Here is a 12,195-nt window from a genome sequence, read left to right as displayed (position 1 = left end):
TGACCACAGGGGAGCTGTTCCAAGCCCGCCAGCACCACCACCCTCCCCGACGGACAGCCGGAAATGAAGTCTGGGTGGGAACGAGGCAGAGACGGCGATTTGAAGACAAGACAGATAAACCCTTTATTGCTGTTCTGTTGCTTCTTCCTCCCCCTCTCCTCAAACCACCCCAGAGGCCAGGCCAGGACAATCGCGGCCCCCTGCCTGGTTGGTAAACATTTCCACGAGGTGGGTCCCCATTTTACAGCTGGGGAAACTGAGACCCAGCCTGCCCTTCCAGCAGCCACGGGCGAGGCACGAGTGACCCCCCTCTTAGGAGGTGCTGTTTGGCCGCAGTCCCCACTCCGGCCACACTGTTCCACACACACCCCCACTGTCCCTCAGCTACTCCAGGGCGGGCTAGGGAGAGCTTCGGGGGGTAGTGCCACGTCGGTGGGCGGCTCCCAGGCTGTGGCCCCAGACACCTGCCGGTTGCCAGTACCCTTCACCACAGCCTTCCTCCAGCCCTGGAGGGCACAGCGGCATGCCAGCCAAGGGGACCCGGGCGACAGGCCGTGTGCTCAGACTAGGGAAGGGGGAGGCTCTGGGATGTGAGAGGAACCACAGAACCAGGTGGTGCAGAGACTTTGTGTGCCGGGCCTGACTTTCAACGCTGTATACATCTTTCCTCACTTCATCCACAACACCCGCACTTCAGCGATGAAAAGCAGGGGCCCAGAGAAGGGAAGCCCCTTGCTCTTACTCACACAGAAGGTGAAGGAAGAACCGGGATCTGAACCCAGGTACTCCTGATGCCATCTGCACCAACACCCCAACCCCAAGCCCCCTGAGAAAGGCACACTCAGGAGCCCTCTCCCTAGCCCAGAGAGATACAGGAAGGACAAAGGACTGTGGGGGGAGGGGGAGGGCCACGCTGCTGCCCCTGGGGAGTCTCTGGGAATCTCCTAACTGGAGAGGGTCAAGAGGCACCAGCCCAGGCCTGGCTGTGAGTAGGGCATCTCCCTAAGGCTCCCTCTTGCCCTCTGTATTTCCCGACACCTGCAATGGCTTCCCTCCTGGAAAAGATGACATGAGGCCACAACCGTGCAGAGGGCCTCCCTGAGCCTCAGGTTCCTCCTCTAAAGTATTGATGAGATTGTCCATTCAAAGGATTCTTGTGAGAAACTCAGTGAATAAACAAAACACCTAGAAAACTGTCAAGTACGGGGCCCACAGAGGTAGCTAGGGTGATCACAGCCCTGCCCTGTCTCTCTGGCCACTCACGCATTCGAAGAGTATTTATCATGCACCCACTACCAGCTAGAATCTAAGCTTGGCCTAAGCTTTCTGCAGTGAACAAAATATGAGTAGAGCCTACCTCTCTGGCTGCCAGTTCAGGGGAGGGGCAGAGGTCAAAGGAGAAAAACACACAAGTATAGATACATAATGAGATGGTGCTGAGGGGAGCCGGGACAGCACTAGGCAGGGGGGGGTCAGGGAGCCTCTCAGGGCAGGTATTGTTCAGGCAGAGGTGAAGGATGGGAAGGGGAAGGTGAGACATCGGGGGCCAGTGCAGCTGAGGCTGGTGGGTAGACGAGGAGTCAAGATTCTGCTTTGGGCATGAGGAGAGCTGCTAAAGGGTTTTTAGCAGGGTCTTTTGTGATCTTATTCCAAATGGTGGCCAGATGGAATGGGCTGCAGGGTCAGGATGGCATGGGGCAGAGGTGGGGACAAGAGGGGAGGAAAGCAGAAAGGCACCTTAGAGGCAGGAAGCCTGGAACCCCAGCGTCTCTCCTGAGGACACTGGGGAGCCATTGAAGAGTTCAGAGGGAGAAAGGGATAACTGCCTTAGAAAACAAACTTGACTGGGTGCTAAGAGAGTCACTGCACAGGATGAGGGCCTCAGCTGACCTCAGTCCCACCCACCCCCCGTCATGCTCCTCCCCACAGAGTCTGCTCTGACTCTGCCCACCTGCCCTCTCACTGCCTTTCAAGCAAAGGGAGCAAAACATGGGGCACCTGGGTGACACAGTCGGTTAAGCGTCTGACTCTTGGTTTCAGCTCAGGTCATGATCTCACGGTTTGTGGGCCTGAGCCCCGAATTGAGCTCTGTGCTGACAGCACAGGGTCTGCTTGGGATTCTCTCTCCCTCTCTCTCTCTGCCTTTCTCTGTCTCTCTCTCAAAATAAATAAATAAACTTAAAAAAAGCAAAACATAAAAATAAATGGGCAAGTTGTCAGGGCTTAGCCCTGGGAAAGAGCAGTGTTATGCATTCCAACCTCAGGAGGTCAATGCCACCCTGGCAACGGCTCCTCCCTGCCCTGCCCCGGGGAGAACCCTGGGCTGGGTGTCAAAAGACCAGGTTCAAGGCCCAGCAACTGCTCACGCAGGGCCTACTCCATGCCAAGAACGTCACATGTGATATCAGAACATCAGCATCTCTTGCAGAAGGAACTATACCCAAAGAGGATCTGCTATAGGCCCAAACATAGCAAAGGGGGCCAAAGAGGAGGAGTCAGGGAAAGCTGCCTGGTAGAGGTGGTGTCTGAGCCAAGCCTTGAGGGACAAAGGAACCAGACACTCAAAGATGAGGCAGGAACGACATTCGAGACAGAGGGGACAGCCTAGGCAAAGGGCGGGAGGTAGAAAGGTGCACAGTATATGTAGGGAAAGGCACCAACCAGCATGGCTGGGGTCAGAGGACCCCAAAGAGCAGGTGGGCTGGGCCGGCAAGTGGGGCTGGGTCCCAACGACACAGAGACCTGCTTTGGAGGAGGGAATGCACTGAATGGGGCATTCCTGGCACTGTGGCCACCACATGCATGACACTTAGGGAAGAATAGTCTCAAGCTGTCAGGAGCAGCGGGTGGAGCTTCTGCACACTGGAGCCTGATTACAGCGACACCCCCTGTATTTGATGAGGATGTGGGAGGGGAAGGCACCGCCCTCAAGCTGTGCCCTCGAGTGACAGAGTGGAGTAGGAGACTGAACTGGGGCTCAGCCTTGTGGCGAGCACTATGCCTGGAATCCCACCTTCCACGTTCTAGGTCAAGCAGTACCCTTGTCCAAATGCATATGCCCCAGAGGAAAAAAAAGGTCTAACATGTACAAAACACCTACTGGATACCAAGCACTTGATGTTTAGTGTGCTGCAGAATCTTTCAAAAGCCCTGCTGCTCCCATTTGAGGAGAAACTGAGGTCCAGAAAGGAGAAGGGACTGGGCCAAGGACTCTAGCTAGTACAGGCCAAGGGACAGATTGTCAGAATCGGGTACTCCCTCCTCGGGTCCTTTACATGGGCCTTTCCCTCCTTCTGGAAGTCTCTCCCCACATCTAAAGATGAAAATCCGTACAGCCCAACCTAAATGCTGCCTCCACCAAGAAGCCCACCCTGACCACACCAGATGAGTCCCCTTCACCTCCTCCCAGTCTTTCCACCGATGCATTTGCTCACCTGTTCTTTTCCACTAAACAGGGGCCCCCGGCTATCTTGCTTATTGATTTCAACCCTATATCCAGGGCTAAGCTCAGCACACAGTAAGTGCTAGGATAAATCAATGAAAAATAAATGGTGATTAGGCATAATCTCTAGATTGCTATGTTGGAAAAGAAAGCAATAATTCATCCCCTCTAACACATCAACACAGAAACGTTTTCTGTTGTTTGATATAGTTAGTATACCTCCACGAGTGGAAAGCTCACCACCTCCTAAGCAGCCACCCAACTCCTGAAGAGTCAAAGGATGAGTCGCTCCGTTATCCTGAGCTGGAGCCTGCCTCCCTGTGGCTTCCTGTGGCTCCCTGGGGCACCCAGACCCCCTGCCCCAGGACTGCCCCGCATAGAGTCAGGGGCCCTGTCTGGACCCGGGCCATGGCCTCTGAGCCCTGGCAAGAGAGGGAGGCCACCACTCAGGATATGGATGTGGGTCCCACGAGCAACCATCCCATCCCGAGGGCCTCCCCTGGGTGTGTGGCTGGAATGAGTGGGCGGCCACACATCCCAGCGTTCTGGGGCCATGCTCACACGTGCATCTTCAACCCCTATGGATTTCGGCAAGCCTTTACCTCCAGTGTGTCTGCACCAGGCCCACGAGGCTGGGATAATCACCTCTTTCCACAGATAAGGAAACTAGAGTCCAGAGGGGCAAGAGACTGAGGAATATGCAGGTGTCTGGCTCCAAAGCCTTAATCACAGTTCGGGAGCCACACGTTCTCAAAAGGGCTTTGTGTGAGAGCCTCATTTTATCTCGTGGCCTCCTGGTGGGCCTGAACGTTGAAAGAGAACCCTGGAGGCAGGGGCTGATGGGGCGCCTCAGGCAGGGTGATGATCTGGGAAGGCCCACCCAAGGGTCCCGCACAGCTCATGAATATCCCAGGAGATCCGGGCAGCAGCTCTCCCACTGGGGAGCTGTGGGGTGGGGGGGCCCTGCAGGGTTGGGGTTGGGCCACTTGTTTGAGGACAAGTCTTGACACTGAGATTCCTGGGCCAGTGCCTGCTGCCTGCCAGCTGAGGCCTCCCACGGCTCATGGCCTCTCAGTGCTGTTTAGGAAGAACCACTGGGAGGTGCCAAACCGTGTCCAGAACTGGCTGCCTACCTCTCAAGCGTCGCCCACCCCCATCCCCAGCATCACACACCCTGAGCCCTTTCCACCTCCCAGCCTTCACACTCATGGTCCCTCAGGAACGCCCCCTCCCTCACCCTTTGCCTGCCTGGCCAAATGCTGCAAGTCCCCCAGGCTGCCCGCTGTCCCTTCCTCCAGGAAGCCTTCCCTGATCCTCCAGCTGCTGTTGCCTCATCTGGGTTCCCAATGCCCTCGGGCACCTCTAGGTCCCACTTCTGTCCACTCACCAGATGTCCCACCCTCTTTGCCCATCTATCCCCAGATGAGCCTGACACCAAAGTGGTGAGGAACATTCTAGACTGCCCTCCCAGCCTGTTAGCATCGCCTCCTCCAGCAGTAGTGCCGTGGGAGCCTTAGCAGAGCCCCGGGTTCAAGTCCTGACTCTACCTCTGACTGGTTGGGTGACCTTCAGCAAAAGTGGCCTCAACCCTCTCATGTGTAAAACAGGGGTGCACGCATGGGCTGGAGCCGGGGTTGGATCTGTGGTCTCTGGGTGCTATTTCAGCTCTGACCTCAGCTAACCTGGGACCCCCCTCACCCCAGTCTCTGTCTGAGACTCAAGGATCCCCAACCTTTTCCAAATCTCAAACAAACCTTCCTCAACAGACTCATTCTGCAAACGGGGCACCAAGACTCAGCAAGTGGCAAGGACCTTCCCCAAGGTCACCCACAGGGACCCACTGCCCCAGTTATGCAGCTGTGAGAGGTTGCTGAGTGTGTGGCCTCCCTTGGCCCGCCTACCTGCCCACACATCTGCTTATGAGTCACCATCACCTCGGCCAAGACGGCAAAATGTGGGGGCTGGAGACAGAAGGTCAGCCCAAGGAGAGCAAATGGGTGGATGGGGGAAAGGCAGTGAGGGGGCTTCCAGCCACTGGAGAGCACAGCAGGGGGCACAGAAGGGAAACTGAAGCCAGGAAGAGCAAGCACCCGCTGAAGGACCCCAGAAAGTAGAGTCAGCCTCAGTCTCCTGTCTAATGGATGTTCTTTCTGCTCTATCAGGCCATTTCCCCAGGAAGGGAGACAGGGCCCGCAGCTTTCACAATTATCCGGGCAATTAAGACAGGCAGATGGTCCCACTGGACTGAACATTCAAGCTGACAAATGGAGACAATGCTGGGACATTAACTGACAAGATGGGCACTAGCTCTGGTGGGTGACATGGGCAAGGTGAATGTGCCATCAAGACGGTTCACTGCCCAGAATCAGGAAAGGGCCCAGCTATTCTGCCTGCTCAGACTTCCCCACACCCTGCCTGGGCTCAATTCTGGGCTCTGCCCTGCAAGAGGGACACACACAGGCTGGGACATGGACAGAGATGGTGACCAGGTGGGGAGGGGTGAGAGACCCTGAGAAATGGGGCCACTTAGCCTGGAAGGGCAATCTTGGGGAGGCACCAGTGCTGTCTCTGCAGGGCTGTCTTGGGGCAGGGGGAGCAGAGGGAGGGCGGAGAACCTTGAGGGAGCCTGGGGAAGACAGACCAGCAGCCACATGCTGGGAATGCAACAGAGGGGTCCCTTCTTGCTGGCAGGGTGGCCAGATAACTGACCACTGAGAAATGGCCCTGTGGTGAGACATTTGGGCTTGGAAGTCAGACTGCCTGGGGGGCAGGGGCAGGGCACAGATTCCACCATCTCCTTCCTAGCTGTGTGACCTTGGAAAGTCACTTCTTCTTTGGACCTCAGTTTCCTTACCTGCAAAATGGGGCAATTTAGTTCATAACTCACAGGGTTGTTGTGAAAATAAGAAAGTACATGTGAAGTACTCAGCATAGCACTTGACATACAGTAAGTGCTCAATAAATGCTTGGGGAACAAAGAACAGGACCAGAGGTTTGCACTTTATCTCTGCCTTCTTGATAAAAAAAGAAATCCGTGGTCTCTGAGACACTGCAGTTGATCTAAACTTCTGGTGCCCTCCCCAGTCTGGGCATGGAGGAGGGCAGAGGCCTAGGAGCCGGGAGCTGTTCAGGCGCTGGAGGGAGGGGCTGGCTTCCCCATTGGGAGTCAGATGTGAGACCCCAATGCAGCTGCTGCACTGTGAGAAATGCCAGGAGCCGGATGTGGAGGCGAGATAGAGAGCCTCATTACAGAGGGGAAGGAAGGAGTAAATAATTCATCACAGATGTGCACCATGGAGGGGGTGCAGGCAGAGAAAGCTCGGGAGGGTGAGGCACAGTCCCTCCCTGTGCCCAGGAGGTGCCATGTAGCCAGAAAGAGGGATTCCTGTCCTTAACCTTGGGATAACCTTGTTATCCCTAAAATTGCCCACTGCGCCTCTAATATATCCCCTCTCCTCACCCGGGCCTGGGAGGCCAGATAATAACGCCCTTGCCCAGAACCTCTTTGAGCCCATACCCTCCATCCTCTTTCAGCCCCTCTGCTCTAGCCTTGCCAGCCTGGGAACAACCAACATGTTCATACCTCAGGACCTTTGCACTGGCTGCGGCCTCTGCCAGCCACATCTTCCCCTGGATAGCCATGTGGCCTCCCTCACCTCCATAAAGGCTTTGCTCTAATGTCACCTTCTCGGTGTGGCCCTCTCTGAAGACACCACTTAAAACCGCACACACTACCCGCATACCCCATCCCCTCTTTCTGCTTTATTTTTCTGCACACACGTATCACCGCCATACATTTTCCTCGCTTTCCCGCTGCTAGAATGTCAGCTCCACAAGGGCCCGGATTTAGGTCGATCTAGTTCCCTACCGTATGTGCCCCTGGGGCCTAGAACAGTATTTCTAGCACACAACAGGTGCTAACAGATACCTGTTGAAATCGTGAATGGCAAAGCATAGTCTACTGCCTCAACATCCATCAACTCCACCTACCCTAGAGCCCTAGCTCCCTACCTCTCACCTGGACCCCACCCTAGTCCCCTCCCTGCATCCTCACCTGTAGTCTGCACTGTAGCCAGAGCCTATGTTAACACAAAAAGCTGTTCTCCCCTCTCTCCTGCTCAGGGACCTTCCATGGCTCCCATGGACCTCTGGACAGAGTCCAAACTCCATAACCTCCTGCCTCCTCCACCCTGCCTCCCTTCTCTCTTTACACTCTTCACAAAGTTCTCAGCTCCCGAGGCAGATCTTTGAAGCTTCAGATATTTGTGCTAGCTAGTCCCTTTGCCTGGCAAACTCCTATTCATCCTTAAAAACTCCGTTCAGGGGGGATTTCCTTGACCTCCCTCAAGCAAAAGCATTTCTCTCTTCTCCAGGTACCAAGTGGACCCATCCACCCCCGCCCCCACCCCATCCCACTGAAGTGCCAACATCATCTACACATCATTTCCTCCTCCCCCAAGCCCTCTGGGTCAGGAACTGCAAGTGATCTCCTTCGGGGGCCCTGACACCTAGCACTCTGAAAATTTCACCTCAGTTGTCCTTGCAGCCTACCCAAGGAGGAAGGCTCTAATATTAACTCTATTTTACAGACAGGAAAACTGAGGCCCACTAGGCCCAGTTGCACAGCTGGGATAAATCCCTGGCTGTTGGCTCCAGGGCCTGTGCTCTGTATATCCTTCCTCCCTCACATCCACACACAGCAAACAAAATCCCTCACTCTTTGAATCAAACATGACCATTTTATGCCCGCAAAGGCCCAAGCATAGCTCCATAGGAAACCTTGATCTGATAGCCCAGAATCCTCTGGGGTGATGCCATCATTATGCCCAGGCTAGGAAAGAAGGCACAGTGGCCTGGGAATGTCTGTGTCCTGTGCAGGCACTGGGGTCCAGGACATGCACGTTAGAGTCAGGCCAGCGCCACAGGCCCCTCCCCACCCCCGAGGGCTCCGTTTCCTCACTGTCCCGATGCGGACATCCAGACACTGTCAGGGCTGTCTGAGATGGAGCAGGGCCATGTTTCCATCTGTGCATGCACGTTAGGTGCTTCCTCTCACCTCGGACCCCTGACCAAAATTGGGGAAGCTGAGTCAGGACTGAACACCTCCTGTCTCCAGTCCCGGTCTGGGCGGGGAGTACAGCTCACAATCTGGGCAAAGCCTCAAATCCCAGTCTGAGGGACACAGGAGGGGTCTCATCTGGCCGCAAGGCCCAGAGACCCCCACCCTTAAACAATCACAGGGTAAAGAACTTAAGGGCCTTACCCAGAAAAGATAGGGGACAGGAAGGCCTGCTAGAAAATACTGGCTAGAAGTGGGAAGATGTGCCCTTAGGCATTAAAAAAAATGCTTTGGAAACATAAACGGAAGAAACACCTCCCCTTCCTCCGATCTTCCCCCCTTGAATCCTTCTCCCTTGAGGTTTTACATTTTCACAAATGGATGAAAACAAGTTCCCTGTGCCTCTGACAGAGCCCCCGGCAAAGAAGTGGAGAGATGTCAGACAGGAGCCTGGCACACGCCAGCACACCGTGTGCCCCCAATTGGGGTGCGCTCCCCCCTCTGTTTTGTTACAGGTCTGCTGGTCCCAGACACCACCCTGGGGTCAGTGGTGTGCATATGGCTGGGGTGGGAGTAGGAAGCGAGTGGCTACATGAAATTCAAAATTACCAGGTGTCTACTGTGTGCCAGGCTCTGCGCTAGTCTTTCCCAATCATCACTGCAATCTCAGAAGGGTGGCCTTTCCTGGATCCATCGTATAGAAGAGGAAACAGGTTCTGAGTGGGCTGCACAGGAAGGAAGAACGGGGATAGCATTTGAATCCAGGTGGGCTATGGATAATACAAGTAGTTTCTCTACCTCCAAGGGGGCAGAGCCTGATCCACAGTATTTAGTTGGCTGTTCTCCAAAACCCGAGGACAGCCCGGGATGTATCTGTCTATCCCTCCAGCCTAGGAGGATCCCACCCGGTTCTCAGGGTCTGTGGACCTGAAGAGGAGGACAACAGCCTTGACGGGGCAGGGGACTTCTCCCTTGGAGGCGGTCCCAACACAGGAGTCCCTGGAAAGCCCCAAAGGAAACTCTGTTCCTGGTACTCTCCAAGTTTTTCCTGCTCTGTTGTACGGAAGGGACTGACAAAGGCCTCTAGATGTCAGACCAGCAGCAGCCTGGGGGCAAGTACAGAGCCTAGAGTCCCTCTGATACCCCCAAAGACCCTACCACCTTACCCTTTGACCACTCCTGAGGCAGCCCCTCTGTTTGTAGGTTCCTCCGAGTCCAGAAAATGTTCATGGCAGTTAGGAGAGCTGGCTTGAGAGAGCCTCTGAGTGTTGCCTGTGTAGCCTAGAGCAAGCCACTTACCCTTTCTGTGCCTGTTTCCCCGTCTACACAATCGGGATAAGGATGGGACCAACCTTGCAGAGCTGTTGTGAGGAATCACTAAGTGAATGTATTGCCTGGCACACAGTGGCACTGAATTAATGTCACTGACTGTTTCTCTTATTAACAGCATGATTATTCTTAGTTCTGAGGCCGGCAACATAAAAACTGTGAATCCACCGTCTCCCACCTCCCCTCCATGTTGTCGACGGACAGATGGCAGCACAGGGAAGCCACAGATGAAACCTAGGGTCACACAGCTTGGGCAGCTTGACTCCCAGCTGGACACTACTCTGACCCCGACTCACCCCTCAGCCTTTCCCCCCTCCCGGGCCCCCTCCTGGAGCCGCCTGTGCAGGATGGGGCTTTGCACACAGTGGGGCTCAGCACACACTCCATGTCACCCAGGGTCAAGTCTTGCCTCCACCCACGGCCCCCCGGCCCTGAATGCCCACACACAGCCCTTGGCCGCCCCCCCACACACACACACACAGCCACCCTGCCGGCGCAGCTCGACCAAGACAACCTCATGCCCCAAACAGAAGGGAAAATAAAGGCCATCAGCGACATGCCATGTGAGGGGGACAATGAAAGGGACTGTGGCACAGGAAAGCAGAGAGGAAGAGACAGTCAGATGTAGACAGGGACCATGAGAGAGACACAGAGAGAGAGAGAGAAGAACAAGACAGAAGGGGAGAGAAAGACAAGGAAAAAACAGGTTGGGGCAGAGAGAAACAAAGATGAGAGAGAACCAGACAAAGAGAGAGACAGTAAGAGGCAGAGAACAGAAAGAGACAGAGGCAGAGAAAGATGGAGAGACAGAGGACAACAATTTGAAAACACTATGGTCCATGAGACTAGATTAACAATTAAAAAAAAAAGATGGACAGAGAGACAGAGAGACTCAGCCAGACAAAGAGGTGGGGGGTGGGGGCGGTGCAGGGACAAACCGTCGAGAGATGGGGAGGTGCAGAAGGCAACAGAGCCGGCTGGGCAGAGAGAAACCAGACACACACACAGATTCAGAAAGAAACCCGGAACAGAAGCAAAGCCCAAACAGTGCCAGCAGAGATGGGGTGGAGGCAGAGACGGGGCAGGGAAGGAGGCCCCAGGTCCCCAGGAGCCCTCAGCCTCCACCTTCCAACCGGATCGGGTCCAGCCGCCCAGCCCCTGGGCAGGCAGCCGGGCTGCCCCCTGCCCATCTCCCCACTCAGTACCTTTGGGTCGCCGCCTCACCACGCCCAGCCGCCACTTGAGCGACACAGCCAGCATCAGCCCCTCGGGGCCCTTGGGGCCCAGGGCCAGGGACACGACCTGCCCAAGCCTCCCTGTGCTCCTGAGCCAGGCACTCCTCTGTGCGCTCCGCTCCGGAGCCGCCTGTGCTAACTGGCAGAGGCTGGGCGCTCCCAGCCTCCACCCTCCCGAGTTGCTAAAATAGATAATCCTCCCCAGAGCCAGCAGCGGTGGCATCGGCAGTGGCATCTGTGGCAGCAAGTCCCTTCCTCCACCGCAGCCCCAGCTAGGGAGCGAAGCACCAGGGCGTTCCGAACCCTGGGGCAAACCTTCATGGGGCACCCGGCCTGAAACCACAGTCTTCTTTCTCCCAAAGCGCTCACCTTGCCTACCCCTTCTTGTGCCAAAATCTGCAGATCCCCCTCCTTCTGCCTTCCCCAGGCGGTGCTATTTGATGCCCCCAGGCCTTTGCACTTGCAGGGCCCTCCACCTCAAATGCCTGTCCTGTCTGGCATGGCACCATTGAACATCTCTGCCTGGGAAGGTCTGCTCAGACTTCAGAGACCCCTGATGGCTGGAAATCCTTGCTATCGGGTCTCAATGCTTTCTGTTCATACTAGGTTAAAGCTGACTATCCACCCCTGAAACCGGGAGCTCCCCGAAACAAGGATAGGGTCCACCTGTCCCGTGTCCCCTACACTCAGCACAGGCATTCGATGGGGTCGCTGGTGCATAATGATGAGACCTAGGCCCTGCCGCTTCACTCCTTATCCTGACAATGACTCTTGTCTGTAACAGAGAGAATCCACCCAGCTGGCTGACTGAGTGGAATGGATGGGAGTAACGAGGAGTGCTCCAGGTATTCAGCAAGAACTCGGTAAATGCATCTGGTATCCCTTCCTCTTGCTGAACAGAAAAGCTCTGACCTAGCAAACAGTGAGGGGAGGAGTCAGAGATCACAAGTCTCTGGAGACCTGAGTTCGAATCCTGCCTCAGTGTGCCCCACTGAGCCTGTTTTCTCATCTGACTGATGGGGCTAACAGTTCCTGTCTCTCATACAGTGGGGCCTGTATGAGCCTGTGCACAGAGCACTTAGTTGAGTCCTGGCACACAGTAGGGGCTTGATAAATAATAAATCACAACT

General features: G+C 55.4%; 1 protein-coding gene across 1 annotated transcript in view; it reads right to left on the bottom strand.

The window, feature by feature from the left end:
- Positions 1–11,288, bottom strand: part of GRIP2 (glutamate receptor interacting protein 2) — a 56,950-nt gene extending 45,662 nt beyond the window's left edge. Inside the window, exon 1 of the mRNA XM_047095201.1 lies at positions 11,036–11,288. Within this exon, the coding sequence (XP_046951157.1) occupies positions 11,036–11,288 (253 nt within the window). The remainder of the gene's footprint in view (positions 1–11,035) is intronic.
- Between the last annotated feature and the right edge of the window lie 907 nt (positions 11,289–12,195).

This window comes from Lynx rufus, unplaced genomic scaffold (assembly GCF_022079265.1).
Source record: "Lynx rufus isolate CCGP_SWC_20201006 ecotype Redwood Valley unplaced genomic scaffold, mLynRuf1.p SCAF_4, whole genome shotgun sequence".
NCBI lineage: Eukaryota > Metazoa > Chordata > Mammalia > Carnivora > Felidae > Lynx > Lynx rufus.
The sequence above is the reverse complement of the archived record's forward strand: the minus strand, read 5'-3'. Positions and strand labels throughout refer to the sequence as shown.